The sequence below is a fragment of the Ctenopharyngodon idella genome, chromosome 2 (assembly GCF_019924925.1).
Source record: "Ctenopharyngodon idella isolate HZGC_01 chromosome 2, HZGC01, whole genome shotgun sequence".
NCBI classification, from domain to species: domain Eukaryota; kingdom Metazoa; phylum Chordata; class Actinopteri; order Cypriniformes; family Xenocyprididae; genus Ctenopharyngodon; species Ctenopharyngodon idella.
In genome coordinates, this window is record NC_067221.1 from 31,951,803 (window position 1) to 31,974,411 (window position 22,609).

The 22,609-nt window shown below is 36.7% G+C and overlaps 1 protein-coding gene across 8 annotated transcripts in view; it reads right to left on the reverse strand.

Moving 5' to 3' along the window:
* Positions 1-660: 660 nt before the first annotated feature.
* Positions 661-22,609, reverse strand: part of LOC127506226 (zinc finger protein 521) — a 97,432-nt gene continuing 75,483 nt past the window's right edge. For all 8 annotated transcript variants that reach the window (XM_051882555.1, XM_051882545.1, XM_051882539.1 and 5 more), the window contains 3 exons: positions 16,608-16,739; positions 10,613-10,728; positions 661-1,741 (listed from right to left, as the gene is read on the reverse strand). In XM_051882555.1, the coding sequence (XP_051738515.1) occupies positions 1,712-1,741; positions 10,613-10,728; positions 16,608-16,739 (278 nt within the window). In that variant the 3' untranslated portion in view covers positions 661-1,711. The remainder of the gene's footprint in view (positions 1,742-10,612; positions 10,729-16,607; positions 16,740-22,609) is intronic.

A 22,609-nucleotide genomic window follows, 5' to 3' on the forward strand; every position in this document is an offset into this window, starting at 1 on the left:
GCTAAACAATCTATATTGTATAAATCGCTATATATATAAAATTGACTTGACTTCTGTAAAGTTTGAAGATTAGCTCCTTTATCAAAGTTTACTGACAGAAAGAAGAATGGCAACTGCCCTGGAGCAGCTTGTGTTTTTATTGTATGCATTATTTTATTTAACCCTATGTTCCAGGGTTTGCATTCTGTGTCATTCATAAATCCAAACTGTTGCCACCATTCCTCGTTATCCATAAATCCAGAATTGTGTTTCTCATAAGCTGAGGTTGATCATCCCTGTACATGTGGATTTGGTCCAAGACCATTTTGATGTCAAGGCATTACTTTTTCCAAGCCCTAATTCAGACATGTCCCTAAAATGTTGGTAACAGGGTTGTAACAAACGTTTTAATTAAGTAGAACAGCTGATTTGATATTTAGTTTCTTCTGGTGTAGACAGGTGGAACATTTTCTGATGCTTTGCTTAAAGGATTAGGATTTTCAAGGCATGTTTTGTATCCTACATAAGGAAAGTGCCAGATCTCTTATAGGAATTGAAAAACTTTTTTTTTTTTTTTTTTAAAGATATACATTTATATTTCTTTCATTCCTTATGATGACGTTTGGGAAAAGAATATATACCAACAAACATATAGAAATATGTTTGGAAAAGCACAGTAAATCCATATCTTCATACAATTTTAATGTTTTCATCACATGAGAACACAAAAAAGGTCCAACAAAATCGGACCTCAGTTAATATTTTTATAGAACAATTTTTTTTTTTTAAATTGACATGTCATAACTCATAATAAAATGTCCAGCTGCCACTTTCAAGTGTGTAGTCAGCTCAAAACAAGAACATCCATGAAAGTATGGAGTGTTGCAAAAGTGCATGTCAATTTCATTTTATGTAAAACTGGTATATACTGTACATATTAGACACAGCATTGATACAGTAGAGTAGGGCAATACACATCAGTCAGCCGTTGACATGCTCCTGACAGCATTTGTGTAGCCCATCCCAATGAGACAAATAGAGACAACAGATAATAAATTTATCACCCTCTTTCTTATAGAAAGAAAAAATTCCAGATACATCCAGACTTTAGCAAGCAGTAAACATTAATAACATAAATATACTGTACAAGTCATAAGTCAACATGGATAGACAGCAGTTTCTCTAACTTTGAGTAATGGCCTCAGAATAAGAGAAGGTCATTAGGAATGGAATACTGCTGCTTATGTCTTGTTCTGATTTTGCATATATTCAACATATTATTATTTATATTTTATGTCATTCAAAAGTTTGACCTTTGAGCATGGTGTTCTGGTCACATGAGGTGTGTGGCATCAGACATAGGCAGACTGGGCTAGTGATGAAGGCTCTGTTTTCCTGATATCACCTTGGTTTGTGAGCCCAAGTTCTTCCTCATATTAGCTGAATCTGGTTGACAATTTGTTTCTTTTGTAGTGTTCAAACACATTTATTTTAATGATTAAATCAACACTCTTTACAGGAAAAGGAAAGGCAAAACATGAAAGTTTACTTACAAATAGGTTGGTTGGATATTAAACACTGAAAATCAAACATCTACCCTTCTACCCTCTGTCTTCATTTTCTTTATAATTGTTTTGTTAGACTGACAAAAAGTTGAGTGAAACACAAAAAATAAATATTCATATATTTATTGGGCCATGGTGGGGTCTTGATTCTATTCCAGGCAGTTCTGTTAGCTGCTGTGCAGACTCAGACTGTGGTTCTGAAAAAGGAAACACAATGCAAGTTAGTAAACATCGTAACAGATTCTCAATTCATCCTAAAACATTCTCACAGATGAGAATGTGTTCACACTGTGTTCACACTGGGTTTATATGAACATACATTTCAACACATTAATATATATTTTTTTTAATTTTTAAAAACAAACACACAAGCTTGCTTTAGACTGCTCTGAACTTGACTGAAGACAGAACAAAGAAATACAACTGTTTTATTGTTTTTGTTTTTCTTTTGTTCAAACAATATTAAAATGTAACACATCTACAGTGATTTAACCAAAGTGCCTGACTTTGACCAGAGTATATTTCTCTGGCCTCTAGCAACTGTAATCAGCAGAACAGAGACAATGAGTCGGGAACACCTGAAGGCAATATCCTTCATCAAGGAAGGGAGCTTATGGAACAGCAAAAGCCTTAGGAGGTTAGCCTGACATCATTGGAATTCATTTTGTGATTCTCACAGAGTAGCAGGATGTGGAGGCTCTTCTCTCCCTTCCAGTGTTACAGACAATTACAATGGGAAATGCTGACCAAGGTGGGACTGTCACTGGTTGGTGCGATTGAGGGTTTTTGAATGATTCCATCCATATTCAGACAGCCCACTTGGCACAATGCTGATTGTTTTTCCGGTCAACCTAACAGGCCCAGGTCGGCAAGAAGGTGGTCATTAACAAATTCCTTCACATGCTGCCTTGGGCAGAGCAGAAAGCAATAGCGATGAAGAATTCCTCAAATTTTGGATGGGTGTTTGAAGTAGTGGAGCTGGCAGAGGACGCTAAGCTGCTCGACTTAATACCCTAATACCCATGCCTGGATGGCCATCGTACACCCCATCAAATCCCTAAATGCTCTGTCATGGGAAAACTATCTAAATGGACAGAGCATCAAGAGCACAGAACACCATTTCAGACTCATTCGCTTAATGCAGTAGTTCTCAAACTTTTTTGGTCACACCCCCTTTAAACCTTTAAAAAAATGTGGCGCCCCCAAGCTTGTGATTTCGTCTGCTGAAGCGGTGCTTTTTTATGGCGATCAACTTCTATGTTGGACTTGTTCAGACGGTGACAAGTTGAGAATCTGAAGAATTCGGTGTAATTGGCGTTCGGTGCCGTTTTATAAAGGCAGAGCGCCAACCACTATTCACGCACATTCAAAGTGTTTTTTTTTTTTTTTTTTTCAAATATGTTATTTTATACTTGCATACAATAACTTTCATTACCAGGCTTATAGGTAGGGTAGGTAATTTTCGGAGAGGCTAGCAATAGCGAGCTAGCTTTGAAAGCATGAGATCCCATAAGATCCCACCCTCCCTTCAGACTGTTACTCTCAGACTTGATTGCGTGTAAATTTTGTTTGTATTTTTGTATTTTCAAATTACAAACTACTTGTATTTTAATTAAATACATTTTTTACGGCAGTATTTTGTATTTTATTTAAATACATTTGATAAGTAAGTATTTGTAATTTGTAACTAAATACTTTTTGATGTATTTGTGCCCATCTCTGCTCCTGGGTGTGTAATGACTAACTAAACAAGGTAATCAGCGGTGCTGATTTATCATGGTCAAATACCATACAGTCTGATCCATAAATCACATACAATAACTTTCATTACCAGGCTTAAAGGTAGGGTAGGTAATTTTCGGAGAGGCTGGCAATAGCGAGCTAGCTTTGAAAGCATAAGATCCCACCCTCCCTTCAGAGCATCTCCAAAGTCACGCCTCCTTCAAAACACGTGAACGCACACAGCACGGAGCAAAAGCATCACAAGAGACGGCGTTAAATTACCTCATGTCTCAAAGCACATAACATTACAATAATGATGAACATAAACAACTTAAAGAGCTCTGACCTGCACCTGACTCCTGCAGATTCATTTCAGCGTTGGTAGTGTTGCCACTGATACGCATAAATTCGAGTCAAAGACCGCTCCTAGTACAACGTCACGGGTTGCCATCTCTTAATTAGGGTAGTTATGGCGTGAGCGCAGCATAAACTCATTGTTTTGGTTCAGAAGGGAACTGTAACAGTGCATTTACATGGGGAGTTGGCGTCTCTGGCGTGTCCGAAGTTTGGTGCTGACGCGACCGTCATAGTGACAATAGCCAATCACATTACTTTCTGGTTTTGCATGAATGCAATTGGCTAGCGTCTGCACTAGGGTATTTGCATAAGGCGATCTGATTGGCTGATGTTTGTGTTGGCGCTTGAAAAGTTGAGAAATTTTTAACTTCTGCCACAAGCAACGCGAGTGAAGCGACCCACAATTCAATTCGGCAATGCATGACGTCACCCCGCCCTGTGTGAATTCACCGTAAAAGGCGGCTGCTGTTTTGGTTGCTGAGCCCGTGACCGACGTCTGTCTTACTTTGCATAGCAAGGTCAGAAGCAGGTAAAGAAGCTGCTTTTGTGCTCAATCAAACTGCTTTAAGGTAAAGTATCTAGTAAAACATACTATCAGATATTATTCACTGAATGTCTTTATATGACAGAGGATTAACGCAAATGGCTAGAACTTGTGAATTGACTTGCTAGCTAAAGCATGACATGTGCTGTCTAGTGATGTGGGGATAGCAGTTACATCCGCGGGCGCTGCAGATAATCCGCGGACGGGTAGGTCAAATAATAAAAAAATAACATTGATTAATTGTGGGTGAAAACACAGTCGGTCGGGTCTTAAATTATTGTAACCATAAGTATATTCGGTCTGTGCGTTTGTTCTTAAAGTGACAGCAGCCTAATAAACCTGCTGCTGTCTGTCATTAATGTTAATCAAGCAACAAAAGAAAAAGACAAAATCACTCACTGCTCCTGACTGAATAACTTTAGTATATTTATAAGGATCATCAATATATATTTAATTGTTACAATGAGCACTGTGCAGTGTAATTTCTTACTTGAATGCTACAGTTAAATAGATGTTAGTCCTTTTTGAATGCTTTGGCTATACATAGCAACTGAGAGCATCTCTCTCTTATGTGTATCTAACTCCACTGTTACTCTCAGACTTGAAATGATTGTGTGTAAATTTTGTTTGTATTTTTGTATTTTCAAATTACAAACTACTTGTATTTTAATTAAATACATTTTTTACAGCAGTATTTTGTATTTTATTTAAATACATTTGATAAGTAAGTATTTGTAATTTGTAACTAAATACTTTTTGATTTATTATCTCTGCTCCTGGGTGTGTAATGACTAACTAAACAAGCTAATCAGCGGTGCTGATTTATCATGGCCAAATACCATACAGTCTGATCCATAAACATTGTAACCTTGATAACCTGTACTAATAAGGCTAATTTTATCAAAATTTCATTAGGCTGTCTTGCTAACGTTTGTTAATTAAGCTAAGTATTAACCACAATTTCATTAGGCTGCCTAGCAATCCTTAAGCACCATTACTATCATTCAGTACAGGCTACAAAGAACCACTACATCTATAGTCATTTAGAAGCAAATATCCAAAGAGATTTACAGAACATTCAGGGAATACAAATCCAATTTGTTATCTGCAATTTGTTATTTTAGCAATTTTTTGATCAACTATGATGACTGTGACACAGTAGGGACATTCAGATCTGGCAAACTTGATAACACACTGGGAAAGGCTGAATATGTCAGCTTTGATATATGTTGTGTGAGGACAGGGAAGGAGCTCTCAGGAGTAGATGAAACCTCTCTGGGAGGTGATTAGGCTTGGAGTTGGTGAGCAGAATTTGTTCAGTGTGCAAAATGCTGCCATATCTTCCTGTCTTGAACAACCTGCTCAATGAAGTCTACTGTATCATTGGCTTGGGCTACAGGGTTTATGTCTGTGATAAAAGAACTGTAGTTTGTGAACGCTTCACCACACTGTGAATTACACACTTAGGGTGTACTCACACTAGGTGCTCTGAACCTTGCCAGAGCATGTTTGACCCCCAAAGCCCGGTTCGTTTGACAAGTGTGATTGCACCGTTCCGTGCCCAGGCGCGGGTCGTTTAGCCATCTCTGGCCCACTTGGAAGAGGTGGGACAGAGTACGGTTTGGTTGGGCTCAAGCACGGTTCGCATGCAGTGTGAGCGCTAACCGTGCCAGAGCACGGAACAGCTACTACTCTGTGTGCGCTACTGTCATCATTACGACAGCAAACATCTTTATTACTACTTTGATAGTACACTTTTCAAATCATGTACTTAATTCGAGTGTATTTGGGTTTATAACGGGTCTGGTTCTCACCTTATTGATGAACAGGAATTGTAGTTTGCGAGTAGCCTAAAGCTGCAAAATTCCTCCATTAACGTCAGCTGCCTTCGTAGTTCGTAATAATCCTCTGATACATGCAAGTGAAAATCGCTGCACGGCATAAATGATAAATCTATTAGGCAATATCTTAGCGAAAGTGCATTTCTTCCTGTTTTCTTCCATACAAAAAGTTGCATCGTATATGACGTAAGTGTGCTTCGGCACGTAATGTTAAGGGCAATGTGAGTACAGGCCAGCGGGGGAGTGGGGAGGGGGGACAATCGCGCTCGGGCTCGGTTCAAGGCAACTGTGCCTAGTGTGAATAAACACTTAGGTTCTCTCTTATACATGAGCACGTGAAATTGAAATCGCCAAATCGCTAGGTAGTTGGTGCCTTACGCATTCTGAGTACTCCGTGCATATAGAGAAGCTATACTGCATTTGGCCTTTTAGGTGGATAGGCCACTGGGCCTCAGTTCCCCTTTCATTGCTTCCCTTAATAGGTCAGATAGAAGGGAGCTGGGATAAATTTAAGTTACACAATGGACACTGGTATCACATCCCAAAATCTGTTTGAAAGTAAATTATGCTTTTTTGTGATACATCACAGTAGACTGTCATAGTCACTGTGCTACATATTACATCCTGGAAATAATATATTTTTCTTCTTTTCGACTAGTTTTCTAATTCCTCCTTTATTACGCAATAAAGATGAACACATCAGCGCATGAATACTACTTCAACATTGCCTCTTTGACCTGCCCAATGACATGTTAATGTATATGGATACACAGGCTGGAGAAATACTACAAAAGGATCACTGGACTAAAAAACCATTACCTTCCAAAGGATCCTATAAAATTGGCTGTTTATTTTCAGCTATGTGACTGTCCCAGTAGAGAATTATTTGTTTGTTCATTTCACGGTTTGCCCTGTCTGTCTGTTTTTTTTTTTTGTTGTTGTTTTTAAACACTGTGCTCCCACTGATCTCCAGTTCCGTCTTGCATGTATCACACATTACTTTTGTCATGTGTGTTTGTAATTTGGATCATTTGTAATTTCGCAAAACTTTTTTTTAGCACACTATGGGTGCATTCCAAATGCGTTTAATTCGAATGACTATTCGACAACAGAAATATTTATTGAAAATTTTTTTATTGTCGATAATGTTGACTAATCATTTCAGCCTTATATTTTAGATGCTTTAACCAGTTTTAACTAGTTCATTTTAAATAAGTCCTGCAGTAACACAATTCATTTTTAAAGTACAAATGTTCCTAATCTTAACTGATACTAGCTCATGAAAGCTGCAAGCACAATATACAAATTAAAAATGCAGTTTTAGATGGGCTTCACTAAGTCCCACTGCAAGAGGTTTTACAGTTCGACCAAGATTCATTCTTCTCAATAATGCCATCAGTACAGTGATTCTGATTACTTGAAATGAAACGTTTTCACAACAGTGTGCATCTTGACAATGCTGAAGCAAAGTATCTTTTAATTCGCATTAGTAAAATCACTTGTAAAAAGTTCACAGGAAGTTTACAGGAAGCAGAAGTGTGTCAGAGATCAAAAGTGTTTGTTTGGATTGTGCGTTTCCCAGTGGTGATGAGCAGAGAATGAGCATGCTCATGGGCTGCAGTGAGGGTTTGTCACCGTCTCAAGACGATGTGTTTGCATACACACATCAGACCCAGCCAGAGGCGGGAACAAACACACCCGCAAACTCTCACAGGACTCTGGAGTTTGTTGCTGTCTGTATCTGATCTACCTGCATCCATGTATGTCACTCATGGGTAATATCAGAGCTTTCATTACACTTTTGTGTACAAATATTTTAGAAACATCTGAGCAATCTTAAAACTGAGCTCAAAAGCTTTTTTTTTTCTTGTTGTGCTTCACTGTAAACTGTAAGCTAGAACTGCAGAGTTGATGTCAAAAGTCTATGTGAGAGAAAACTATGGTTAGAAAACTGGGTTAGTTGTTTTGTCCGCTGTGAATGTTGATATAAAAAAATATTTAGGGAAACACTGATATGGTTTTTTATGTTGCTGCTGTCATGAATTAGTTGAAGGGTTATGTGTTGGCTCAATTCATTGATTTGGGAATTCAATAAACAGTTGTGCCCTTGTATTTCAGTGCAAATACCTGCATCTTATTCAACCACCTGCTAGGGGCTGATAAACAGAATTGAATTTATTATTCTTACTATTTATTTATTTTTGTATTTATTTTCTTACTTTTTTCATTTTTTTTTTTTTCTTAAATGTACCACCGACAGAACACAGACCATAATTAAAATTATACTTAACATTTCCTATTCAATCACAGCAGCTGTAATTCATAAAATGTTGATGAAATTGTGGAGAAGACAGTATATGCAAGTAAAGGGTCATATCATGAGACATACCTAATGTTATAAGCAAATATTTCCAATAAAACAAATTTAACCCTAATTCTACTGACCAGCAGAACCATTCAAATTGCTATAGTTGACCATGAAACATGCAACTCTGGAATCTAAAGAGGCTCAGGGTTTTAGGCCAAACTACTGGAAGATTATAAGCACATTCATTACATCTGACAAATAAGTAACATTCATATTTGTATTTACTTGTGTGCGTTATTGTGTGAATAAGGGTGTAAAGGTGAGGTGTTTGTTCCTATGATAGCTGATTAGGTTGAGATTTTCCCACTGTGCTCTTGGCAGGTCAGTGGTGATGTAGGATTCCTCACTGAGCTCAAGGCCTAAGGAGGTTGGTAGGGGGCAGACTGTCTGGCACAGCCCTTCATCTTCAGCTCTACACAAATAAATAAAACATCACTGTATCCATCCTTCCTGATGACCTCTGACCTCTCTGACTGAGCTGAGACGACTGCAGTGTCAAGAGCTTAGAAAACTCAAGCCCACACAAAACTGCTGTTCAAAGAAAACAACCTTCACTTTCTGAAGGACAGATAGAATAAGTACAATTCTGACAGCAAGTAAACCAACAAATAAACCCTTTTGTTTGAAATCATATTTATGTTTATGTAAGTTCTCCATAATCCAGAAACTCACTCTTTTGACTCATAAGAAACCTGTTACAGGGTAGCAGTCTAGCTTAAGATGGCCAGATTTCTGAATTTTTATTTTATGTCGACTTGGTATCCTAAGTAAGCACAGAGGGTAACGCTTTATTTTACAATGTCCTTGTTACTCACATTACATGTAGCAGATGTAATAACTATAAATGCTTAATTACATGCAACTAACCCTAAACCAAACATAATCCTAACCCTAACCCTGTAGTAAGTACATGCAGTTAATTAATATTACTCAGTACTTCAATGTATAATTACACTGTAACAAGAACACCTTAAAATAAAGTGTAACCACACAGAGTAATATTAATTAACAACATGTATTTAATATAGGTTTAGGTTTGGTTGGATTTAGTATCTAGTTGCTTGTGACATCAATGCACACTTATAAAGACTGTAAGATCTGGTAAATAATAACGACGGGGCCTTTCTCATTCAATGCGTATAGACAACACTGAAATTGCACATGCATGAGATCATATAAAATGTATTATATTTATAACAAGCAATATCTAGCATATTTCCCAGGAGAGCTCCAGCCACTAAAAAAGGCACTGTCCCAGGAAAGGCTAGCTTCCTTATGTGTGGATAACTTGTCCTATTTATTTATCAATGAAATGTCTCATTGTCTACCAAGAGATTTCACTGCTGACTTCACTATAGCTGTTTATATTCATTACAGCACTAAAGTTAAGAATCTTCTCAGAAAGCTCCACAGCAAAGACCAAACTCTCAGAGAACCTTTTTATTGCCATGGGGCCACACTAACCTCAGAGTCTAAACCTTACTAACATGGTGTAGGCCCTTTTTTTTAATGTTTAGATATCCATTAGCTAATAAAGTCATCAAAGTCCAGTAGTTTGTCACATTCTATAACTAGAAATAGTTGAGATATGTTTATTCCTACAATGGAAAATGAATGCTGAGTGCAAGGCTGACATAAATATTGAGAAAAAAACAGAGGTGGTATAAAGAGGAGACAGGTTAAAAATTCAATAGGAGAAAATCAACTATGGAAGTCTATAATGTCTGGAAAATGCAGTTGCTCAACTGCATTGCTTATGGTCATGATCTCAGTTTTGCTGTCAGTTATTTGAGCCAATCATTTGAGCTGAAAATGCTACATTACTCTAAAGCCATAGGAAAATGAGGCTATGACAGCACTGATTGGCTGATGGCAACACAAGAGCATGCAAAGTCTCAAACCCTTCATAAGTGGCTATATACAGGCAAAACATTTTTCAATCAATTTAATTCTTTTAAGAGCCTCCAAAAAGAATTAGCAATTGATTAAACATCTACTTAAAATATAAGGAACTATTTGAACTATGTTGCTTTTTTCATATACCCATTTGTTATTAGATTTACTTCCATTTTGAATAAATGAAATCATTTAAGCTTGCTGGCAAAGACATATATTTATTATATAATGTTACATAATTGTGTGCCTTGAAAAACTTTCTCACTGTTCCTTTTTTTGTTTTTGGTTCATGTGATCCTCATCAGCGCCTGTGAGTATTACTCTTCTCAGATAATCTCACCTGAAGCTCAGTTTGGAAGAAGAACTTCAGCGGGCACTGTGAGCAGTCGTAGATCTTGTCCTCCTGCCCATGTGCGGTGAAGATGTGCTGCTGCAGTTTACACGCCTGCACGAAGACTGCAACGGGACACAACACATGTATTAAAAGCAAATCTTTCCATAAACACTATGGTTTTGCATCTTAAAACCTTTTGCTATAAGGGCTTATGCTTGATTTCTTGAAATTAGACAAATATTCATTGGGCTTGTGCATATACATTACTGTTTAAAAGCTTGGGGTCTGTAAGATTTTTTAATGTTTTTGAAAGAAGTCTCTTCTGCTCACCAAGGCTGAATTTAATTGATCACAAATATAGTAAAAATAGAAATATTGTGAAATTTTATTACAATTTAAAATAACTATATATATATATATATATATATATATATATATATATATATATATATAATTTGGTTGGTCGCGTCAAAATCTAACGCCACCCACCTTACTCTCCATGGGATTTCTTTTATAATTTTGTCTGGCTCAATCAGACAATGGTGGGCAGAATGAAGGCTATTTGCACTTAGTGTAAATCAGTAGTCTCAAACTCAGTTCCTGGAGGGAGTTCAGCTCCAACCCTAATTAAACACACCTGATCCAGCTAATCAAGGTCTTCAGGATTACAAACTTCCAAGCAGGTGAGTTGGCTGGAGCTAAACTCTCCAGCAGGGGTTCTCAACTCTGGCCCTCAAGGTCAACTTTCTTGCAGAGTTTAGCTCTGACCCTAATCAAACACCCGTGAACAAACTAATCAAGGTCTTCAGGATTAGACAGTTACAAGCAGGTGAGTTTGATCAAGATTTGAGTTAAACTCTGCAGGAATTTGGACCTTGAGGGCCAGAGTTGAGAACCCCTGGTGAGACCACTGGTGTAAATAATATTTTTGTGGAAACTATCGTATTCTTTTTTATTTATTTATTTCAGAATTGTTTGATAAATGGAAAGTTCATAAGAACAGAATTTAAGTGAAACGGATTTAGAGTTGACCTGGAACAGATAGTATAGAAAACACAGGCAAAAAGTGTCCAGCATTTATTTAAGCACCTTCAGAACTGTTTATAAAACATGCCAGGATGCACCTCATGAAGTTGGTTGAGAGAATGAACAGAATTAGAAGAGCTGGAATCTAGACAAAGGGTGGCAACTTTGAAGAATCACAAATTCGTTTAGTTGTTGAACATTTTTAATCACTGCATAATTCTAATACTTCCATTTGTGTTATTTCATAGTTTAAATGACTTTACTATTATTAAAAAAAAATGTGGAAATAGTTATAACAAAGAATGAGTAGGGGTTTCTTTTGATTGGCAACGTACAAATAATAAAACTACTTTTTTTTTTTTTTCTTTATAATATTATTCGGTTCAAAAGATACACATTCTGTTTTCCTAGCTTCAATTTTACAGTTTGGCAGCATATGAAAGAAGTATTGTCCCAACTAAGTGAATCAAGATGCTGGGGAAACCAAATGTTTCCAGTCTTTTGCATAATGGGAGAACCAATTCCACCTGTGCAACTCTTTTGAGTGGTCAAAACACTCTGCAAATGTAGTGTGGCTTTGAATCTCCATCCAACTGGAAGTATCCATGATTTGGCAGGCTCTGTTTTGTCTCTTCCACTGGCTGTTTGAGGGGTTAATGGTCAATCCGGTGCTTTGAGTCATAGTGAACAGTGAGGAATAATGATGTGCTTTATTTAGAGCCACTGTAGGGACACACTGCAAAATAAACAAGCACAGGAACGGCAATCCCTTCTACATGCAAAAACACTGTCTCTATTAGTCAACAGTGCTAATTATATTGACAATATTAATATTCATGCAGACTCTTTATTTATGCGTAGCCTGATTTCAGTCACATATAATCTTTGAAATGGCACTTAAAACACATAGTGTGCCTGTGTGCCTTTAATTAAGCCATAGAGCTGCTGAATGAGAGTGTGTTTGAGAGAGTGTGTGTGTATGTGAGTATGCAGTTATTCTCACAGGAGTACTTCAAACATGCTGTTTGTTTTTAGAGACCCATATGTTTAAGGGTGGCTAGTCGTGTCTCTGAGGTAAAGAGTGAGTTCTGGTCTTCATTTGAATTTCTTACAAGGGATAAACAACTTTTGCCTTCATGCCATTGCACTGGATTTTGGATTTAGACCCAAATTATCTTTATTAGGGTCAATGAGAACCTGTTTTTTTCTAATTCAGTTTACACAAGTAAAATTATCTGGATGTGTATCTGTGGGTTTGATATCTTGAATACAAATGAGTGATAATAGAGAACAATTTTTAGAGGAAAAGACGGATGTGATTTGTTTTCAACCATGTGGATAAAGGTTACTGGCACAATGGTAGACTACAATTTCCATTGTCGGTAACACTTTACAACAAGATTGGATTTGTTAATATTAGATAATGCATTAGTTAATATGATCTAACAAGCAGTGGTGGACAAAGGACACAAATCAAGTACTTGAGTAAAAGTACAGATACATTAATAAAATATTATTCCAGTAAAACTATTAAGTACTCCTTTTCAAATTTACTTGAGTAATAGTACAAAAATATTTGATTTTTAATGTACTAAAAGTAAAATGTATTAAAAGTAAAAAGTACTGTAAACATTTCAGAGCGAGAGACGGGTCATGTCCATATTGAAGAATTATTTCCCCTTAAACGTGCGTCATGACAACACCTCGAAACGTTTCAACACAACCAGCGTTAAAATCAGCTACCACTGGCGTACTTATAGTGTGAACATCTCCGTTGATTATTATGGGAGTGACGCTCGTGCTACGCGTTGAACAGAAGGTGAGTCTGTAATATCCAACAGAGGAGACATAAAGCTGTTTTTATTTAAAGGTGCAATATGTAGAATTTTCTGTCCGATAGAGGTTGCTAGAGGCCTATTCAAAACACAGGCGTAGCTTGATGACGCCAAGTTTGAGCACGGAATCTTGGGACATGTGGTCTTCACCTCACAGCCGGTGGAAAATAATCGGGATAGGACTCGGGAAGAAATCATGTTCATGGATGTGATTATTAACGTTACTGTAGTATGAAGCAGAGCAGGACCAAGTGTTGTGGGAGCTGAACGAGGCCGCTGGAGCAATTGTTAACGAGAGACGAATGCAACACACGCCGCAAGCAGCATAACTTTTATTATGCCACAGTCGCCGGCGCTGCTTCCGCTTTTCCAGTCATGGGTATGAGGCAACACAGCGCTGTTTATCATATTAGATACATTTGAGTGTGTTGAAAATGATGTTATAACATCACTCTGTGCGTTCGCTCGGTGGCTGCTGTAAGACACTTATTGCACACTGCAGTAAGCTAGATCGATTTTAGAATATATCAAATGCTGGATGGCTTATGTTGATAAATGGCATGCAATTAATTTTAAAACATATTGTATGATGGAGAAAATTCTGTATTACTGTTACTGTTAGCTACTTCACAAAATAGTGTTTTTAACTGAGGCATGGTAAAGCATGGTACTCACAAAAAAATCAAGAAAATTAGATTAAAGCAATAAGACTAAACATGTTGAGCTATATAACAATAATTAGTTTTCTGTCAATAAATATATCAAAACAGTTGTTCCATTGTCTATTAAAACATGTAATATATTAAAGCGTCTTTGGTGTTTCCATGGTTTCTACAAAATAAAACCAGAAACCGAGGGTAACGCGGGTATGATGCAATTGACAGGCGACTCACCACACGTCCCGGAGCCTTGGTTAAAATTGCAATTTTCTTATGATTTACAAATAGTAGGAAACATTTGGGATATTGTAAGTACTCAAGTGAACAAAATATATAACACTGGCCTAATGGTTTTTGGATATTTTACTGCAAGATTCTTACATATTGCACCTTTAACACAACAAATGCGAATATTGTCATCTGTTGAATAGACAGTTCAAACCGTACTGATAACAGTTCCCTTCTGTTTTATAATGTTAAGGAACTTTTCTTTAAATAAAATTATTTGATTAAGATTTTTTAATGTCCATTAATTCCTAAATTACCTATATATAATTAAATAACTTATATAAATTATATATATAACATTTGCTGCAAGGAAATAATAACCATTAATGAGGTAAAATTAGCCAAGCTTTTAGTCAATATGACCAGAAGTTGGGTTAAGGTGTGCATCCCAACCTGATGGGTTAAAATGTGGGTTAATACTTTAACCCAGCATGTGTTCTGTCCAACATATACCCAGCGCTGGGTTGCCAAATGGGTTGTTTTTAACCCAGCCATTTTTAGAGTGTATTTTACTTTTCAATTGTTATTATTTTATATCATTTGTATTAAATGTGAATTTCAGCCACATTCTTGACTGGAAAAACAATGTACACAATAATTAACAATAACTACAAGTTATTTATTTCTTTATTTATTCATATTAATGGGCCTATATTCACAAAGCCAAGCAGCATCATTGTGTACACAATTGAGTGTAAAACTCTAATGTTTTGTTGTGTAAAGTGAGACAAAAGCTCATAAGTGGCACGCAGAGTGTTTGTTCTGCGCTCAGCTTCCTCCAGGGTAAATGGAGCTACTTTCAGCTGCGGGCTGCCTGACTTCACATAGCTGTCAAATGCGTCCCGTGAGAGTGACACTTCTGACATCTCTACGCTGCCTCTGGATGGCTCCTCAACTCCTCTTTTACTTCCTTCCCCCTCTCCCCTCTCTCATCCTCCCTCGCTTTGCATTATCACGCAGCGTCTGTCCTTCCCCATCCGCATTCCTTCATTTCTGCTTCCACTCTCTCTGTCTACAGTCCCGAAAAAAAAAAAAAAAAAACCTGTTCTATTAAAACTAGTCATGTTGAAATAATAAAATAAAAATGTATATAATTCAAGATTTTCCACTAGTGAATTGAAATCCTATTACTTACAATCATTATTTGTCCCTGTAGAGGCCAGACAGTACCAGTAGAATTGAGCCCGCCATATTGTACTCAGTGGTGAGCATAAATGTTTTAGCTAGAGACTGAGCCTGTTTTCACACTAGATTTGATTGTTTCAGCTGCACCCCCTGCCCCCGAAGGTCTGTCTTCGCATTATATTTGACTCTGAACCACAGTACGTTGGTGTCATCAACATGATTACCACTGAGAGTACCAGTAGCAGATGTTTACCACTGTAGATAAATAACCACGCAGGAGGAGATTTTCGTACAGAACGATACTTGCCGCAAACAGCAGATAGATGCAAATACCGTTCTGTGCATGTTGAATTTTGCAAGAGATGCAAAGAATGTGGACATCAGAAGCTTGAGTCATACATCATCAATAGCGGTTCAATTCCACAATTGAGGCTGGATTGCTTTCATACTAATTGCAAACCAAACTGAAGTCCACATGAACTGAACCCCAGGCCACTGTTGTCAAGCAGAATCTGAGTTCAGACTTTTGAACAAATCAAATGATTCAAACTCTGATGTCAAACATACTCAGGTCTGTGCCAAAAGCTCTAATGTGAAAACGACGCTAGATCAGTGTTCATATGTTTGTGTGATGCATGTGTTCATTTAAGTCTCATGTTTGTCATGATTTCTGCAGTGCAGAAGCTGTCCTCAACAAACTGCTTTCTTTTCTCTCTGACTCTCTCTTTCTCTTTCTCTCTCTGCTGCATGATCAATATGAGTGCGGAAAGAGATCTGGGACCTGTCTGTCAGGCGCCAACACGAAATAAAGCCAAAATGAAAAAGAAAAAAAAAAGCGAAGAAAAACCCTGTAGATCAAGTCAATAAGAATGAGAGATCCAGAGAAAGAGAGGAAGACAAATGAAGCATGTTGTTGTGGTGGTAGAAACATACATCAAGATGATGAGTGATTGTATAAGATGCAGCTTAAGGTTTTAAGTTAAATGCTTGATGTACCTCCCAGTCAGGGTTTTGATTTAAGGCTGCTATGGCATATACACACACAAATATATATTTAAAAAAATGTACCTGTGAAGCAGACAGGGCACTTGAACGTGCCACCCATCCCCTCAAAGCTGTGCTCGATGAGGTGACACTGCAGTTTTGCTGGAGAGTCGAAGGTTTGACTGCATAGTTTACATTCATGAATGAGACCTTCCTCTGGGAAAAGACAGAAAAACAGAAACACTATCTGTGTCACTGGAAATGTGATTATATGATTTATTTTAAGCATTCTTATAAAAATCTCATGTATTGAATCATGTTATTGTTTGCACAGAAACACGTGGTCAAGAACATGAGACACTGAAGCCTCATCAGATGCTAATTACTTAAATAGTCATGTGTGTCTTCTTTAATTTTAGAAGAGTTCATGGCAATGTGATTTATAATTTACAAAGATTTGAAAAAAAAACTTGCATGGGCAGAGAAAGATTTGTAAAATTAGAAAATATTTTCTTAATTATATAATGTATGGTACATGTTAAGTTCTCAAATATTGTTTGTTCTCAAATATTGCATGTTCTCATGTTTGTTCTCAAAGACAAACAGTCTTTAATAATAAATCATACAGGGAACACGCAGGAGAAAGTCATGGCATATAAAACACAATCACGTTAAACATAGACGACACCGAACAAAGAACTGTGAGAACTGAAGGCTTAAATACACAGGGAGTAATCAACAGAAGCTGAAACAGGTGTGTAACATAATCAGTAAGCAAGGAAACTAACAAGGGAAACAGGTGGCCAAAACTTAGGGGCTGTTTACACAACACCGTTTTCAACTTAAAACAATGAACTTTTTTTTGCGTTTTGGCCACTCATTTACAAGACAATGGTGTTTTGGGAGCCTGAAAATGCAAGCTTTTGAAAACAGCATAATACAGCGTTTTAGTCATTTTCATAGATCCGTGTGAATGGGGATAAATTTTTTCAGAAAGAAATACAAATTATTTGGATCAGTATTCTTAAAGTGAAAAGCATGATAACTCCCTAATATTGACTGAAGTCATTGCTTTTGAGGTTTTTGTAAGGTTTTGTATAGTAATGAATCAAGTGTTACTACATCCTTCTAAAGGAATTACTAATTATTTGGATCAGTATTCTAAAGTGAAGATCATGGTAACCCACTAGTAATGACTCATGTGTTACCAAATCCATTGGAAGGAATTACTATCCAAAACCTTACAAAAACTTCAAAAGCTTGCAATGACTTCAGTAATTACTATAGGGAGTTATCATGCTTTTGATTTTAGAATACTGATCCAAATAATTATTAGTTTCTTCTGAAGGATTTGGTAATACTTGAGACATTACTAGTGAGTTACAATGATCTTCACTTTAGAATTAATTATACATTATGCATAATTCATGTTAATTATGACTTGTATATAGTAGTTCTTAATAGTCCTCTGGAAGGTATAAAAAAAATAGTACTGATTAGCTAATAGTGAACTACCACATTCAACTATACTATAAAAAAATAAATCCATAAAATAACAGAAAAGGTACTGGCAGCTTATCCAGTAATTTTATGGACATTTCCGTTAACCCTAAAACCCAACGAAATAAAGTTCACTGGTAAAACATCTGTAAAAAATAAATACGGAAAATTCTGTCAAATTAATACAGTACATTGTGCCCTATTTACGGATGTTTTTTAAAGTGTACTATTGCTTACTAGTTTGTTAATTAGAGTTCCTTGTTAGTTAGCAGTTACTAGAGTGTTAATAACGTGTTACTCATTTGTTCCTGTGTAGTTATTAATTAATGAAGGAACAGTATTCTAAAGTGCCATTGTCTAGTTGTTACAACTTACCCCCAGCATGTGTTACAACCTACCCCCGGTAGTGGGGTAGATTGTAACAAAGGCACACCATGTATCTGACATAAACCTATAAGAGCTGTGATATTCTTGCAGAGGTTTGAATCGGTGCCTTTTGTAGTAAACAAATGTGGGAAATTTGTATAAAAGTTTGAGCACTCTAGAACAAAATTTCAGTGAGTTACAGATACTGAAGCAAAAAGTGTTACAACCATACCCGGTCTCCCTACTGATAATTTTCTGCCGGCTTTTTCTACACATTTTATCAGTGTCATTACATTTTAAAAAATCTACAAAACAAAGCATTTTTAAGCTGTGTTAAATGTGCAATTAAGTATTGTGTGTATATAGTTGAGTTGAGTTGATTTTATGAATGATATCAAAGCTGGACTGAACTTGAAGGTCTGTGTCGGCAGATGCGATTGTATGAGGGACTCCAGGGGCACGTGCCACATGGGAGCAGCTGCAGCCCGCCAAATCCCCAGAGGAGTCGTTAGCACAGGTGGCCACAGATGACATTTAGCATAAAGTCAACTGTGACAGGATCTTCAAACACCACTACAGCAGCCCAGACACAACTACCAGTTCAGTGACAGCACATATAAAACTTCATTTTACATCTGTGTTTGCACTTTCACAATGTTAGGGTTTTCTGGGTGAAGGTCAGGGCATTGCTTGGTGATTGTTACATTGTCTGCATGGCTTTTGACCTTTTCTAAGTCAATAGAGCCCACCTCTAAGTCTTGATACTCCGGTCTCTAGATATCAGTGAAACTCTTTTTGGCTTTTGTTGCCCATTGTATAATTCGCCAGGCAAAAAATGCAAGTCTGATCATTTAGAAAAGTCAGAACAAGAGGAACATCTTGTTCTGCACAAATGAATATGATGGTTTGGATTCACAGTCGCCTGTGATAACCAGTGGTTCTTACTAGCTAAACCACAGATAGGAAAAAGAACAACATTCACTACTGTTCAAATGTTTGGAATCAGTAAGATTTTTTATGTCACGAAAAGAAGATTCTTATGATTACACAGTCTGTATTTTTTTTTTTTTTTAATTTTTTATCTAAATTACTTGATCATGAATATCTGATCATTAAAATATCTGTAAACAAGCAAGCATACATACAAACAAACAAATAAATAAAATAACCCTTTTCTACTGATGTATATTTTAAAATGTAATTTCCTGTAATGACAAAGTTCCATTTTAAGCAGAGCAAAGATTGCTGAACAAATTTTGAAATATTGAAATAAAAAGGTCTGTCACAATGCTTTGTGTCTGATCTGCAACGGATACATGCGAAGCTGCAGCTATACGGCGGCAGATACTGACCTGAGAACAGCTCACTGAGGGGAGTTGTGCATCTATTCATACATAATGAGCCAAATTAACAGTGATTAAAGCCCTGGGAATTGAACACTGACTCCTCCTCCAGTGTGTGTGTGTGATTTCCCTGATGAGTTCAGCAGCTCATGTGGGACTGCTGTATCTTTATTCATTTAGCGCTGAAAATAATGTAGCAGTAGGACATTATAAGGGAAATTTCAAATCAAACGTTTATGATTAATTCTGATCTGTAGATTCACAGATTGGCAAAACACACACAGACACAGATAATCGCTGTAGCGTTTCTGCATGTGACCTGCATGCAAGTTTGATCCCATGTCTAATGAAGACAAAGGGAGAAAGTGTTTTTAGTTGTCTTTAGTTGCATTCACACAGAATGTTCATTTGTCCAGAAGATCAGTTTATTAATGTGATTCACTGCCACATTCAAATCAGGACTGGTTCCAGAACAAAATCAACAAGGGTGCTTTATTCTTAAATTATTATAGGTGCTGTAAATATGCTGTCATCTGCACTCAACGTCACAAGCATTAATGTGGAGTAGTTAGTATTTTAATATTGTACGTTAATTACTTTATATCCAGTGGTTTAAAGTCATTATTACGAAACAACAACAACAATAGCATAGATGTAGTAAGATAATTTGGCCATGAAATCCCTGTTCTTGCACTTCATAAATGAAATACTATTGTGAGCGTTGCTCTCACAGTTCTCACAATTGATGTCCAAGATCATGTTTGATTACAAGTATTGGTGAGTTTACAGTATATGCCAAGATACAGTCAGAAACATATGCTTTGCCAACATGCAGTGTTGTGCTATTACAGTTTGAATTGTCTTGTGTTAGTGTGTAGGACATCTAGGGCTGATTTATAGGGGTCATGGACTGCTGTTTTTCCTCTTCGGTCAAAAAATTTTACGTTTTGAAATTTTACGTTTTTTTGCTTCATCGAAATGGGATGACACTTGGTGACTTTTGTCACATTAGCTATGTGAACACAAAAAAATCATGGACATGATTTTGATATGTTAAAGGGTCGGGGCGAAAAAATAGTCACACTTGGCTTGCTGGTACAAACTACAAATCAGCTACTGTGCAGAAAAAAAGTGCACAGCATTGAAGGGGTGAAACTCTAAAATGTCAAGAGTGCAAAATAGACACCAAAAGACAGAGCCAAGTTATGTGCAACAAAATGTCATCCTCTATGTTCAGGTTTGACAGTAGTGAAATTAATGCAAAATCCGACACTTCAAATCAACACAGAAAATGAGCGTACGCCTCTCTTTCAGATGTGAAATCTATAAATCGCAAATGATCTTGCACGCAGCTGAATGGTTTCAGTTCCCCGCGTTGTAAACAACACCTAATTAATGTCATTTACATATAAAAGATCAACAGTCATCGTCCAAATCCTTAGCGAGCTGCAAGAATAGCTTAGATTTCCAAAAACCTGCGGTAATCTGACAATGTAAAGTGTGTATGTCAGCTTAGACCCTGACGTGGCTTTAAACACTTTTCCACGTCAAAGACCGTTTTTATAAATATGAGCGTTGGCATGGATTTAAGAGTACGCACACTCTCGTACACACGCTTTATAAATACCCCTTGTCTCTATTTTAACATGGAATACTGCTTTAATTGAAAAATAATTACAAAAATATATATTAGGAAAAAAAAGTGTTATTTTCAATGATGAAAAATAGCTAATAAAAATTGTATAAATATTACATAGTATCAAAAAATACCCTCAAAATAAATTTTAAATAATAATCAAAAAATATTATTGAACAAAATATATTACATTGGTTTTCCTGAAAAACAAAAAAGTTACATTTCAAGGCTTCTGTCATTTTTGAACGTGAAGGAGCCAAGTGTGACCCCTAAACAAAGAGGACCAGATGGTTAATTATTATTTTAGAATGTTTCCTGAGGTGCACTTAATATTAGCAGGATTTTTTGTTATATCAGAACCCGTCATAATTTAGAAATAAAAGCCTATTTTCAACCCTTTTGGCCCTGTGATTTTAATGTCTCCTTTAAGGCTTCAATGAAAACACCCCACTGCTATGATTCTGTAACATCTCTGCATATGGCATAAGCATTACACATGGGACTCCTATAAAAAAACTTGTACTAGGTTTCAACTATTAGAGCTGCTGGGATGAACTAATCATCATGAAGAGTGTTGATTACAGCATTATATTAGATCTGCTCCCATTTCATAAATAGTTGCAGCACTGAGCCTAATAGCAGATCACACTCATGTCTGCTGTCTAACAAATGCTTTCATTGTAACTGACACAATGTAAACACAATATAAATAGGAGATTCACTGAGCAGCGTCATTGGTTATAACAGGAGTTTTGGCAAGAGTGCAGAACTCAGTTACTGATAAACTCATGCTGAACTGAAGTAATTGACAGCTCCAACCATTATAAAGAGAGCGATCTTTGATTGCTTTTTGTATGTATTTGTAATTACAACAAAGGGTTTTCATGCTACTACTGCAAGTAAAACAATGTGAAGCTGACTGTTTAGTCATTGGCTTGATTTACATAAACAATAAATGATTTTGCGATAAAAAATGACTTAATGTCTATCCTCACATATCAAAAATCACTATGGCATTACTGTCGGGTGTATATCTTTCTGTATTAGTCTGTCTGAAATGCCTGCGTTGAATTGTGACTGGTTTACAAAGGAATCCACAGTGAAATGAATGAAACAAACAAAGAATGCTCTACTGAGACATTCACAAAGATGAAAATAAACAGCCACTTTTCTAGCATTAGCAAACTTTGGAAGTTCTGAAACTTACAGTATGATTTTACAGTGCAATGATCTCTTAGGTG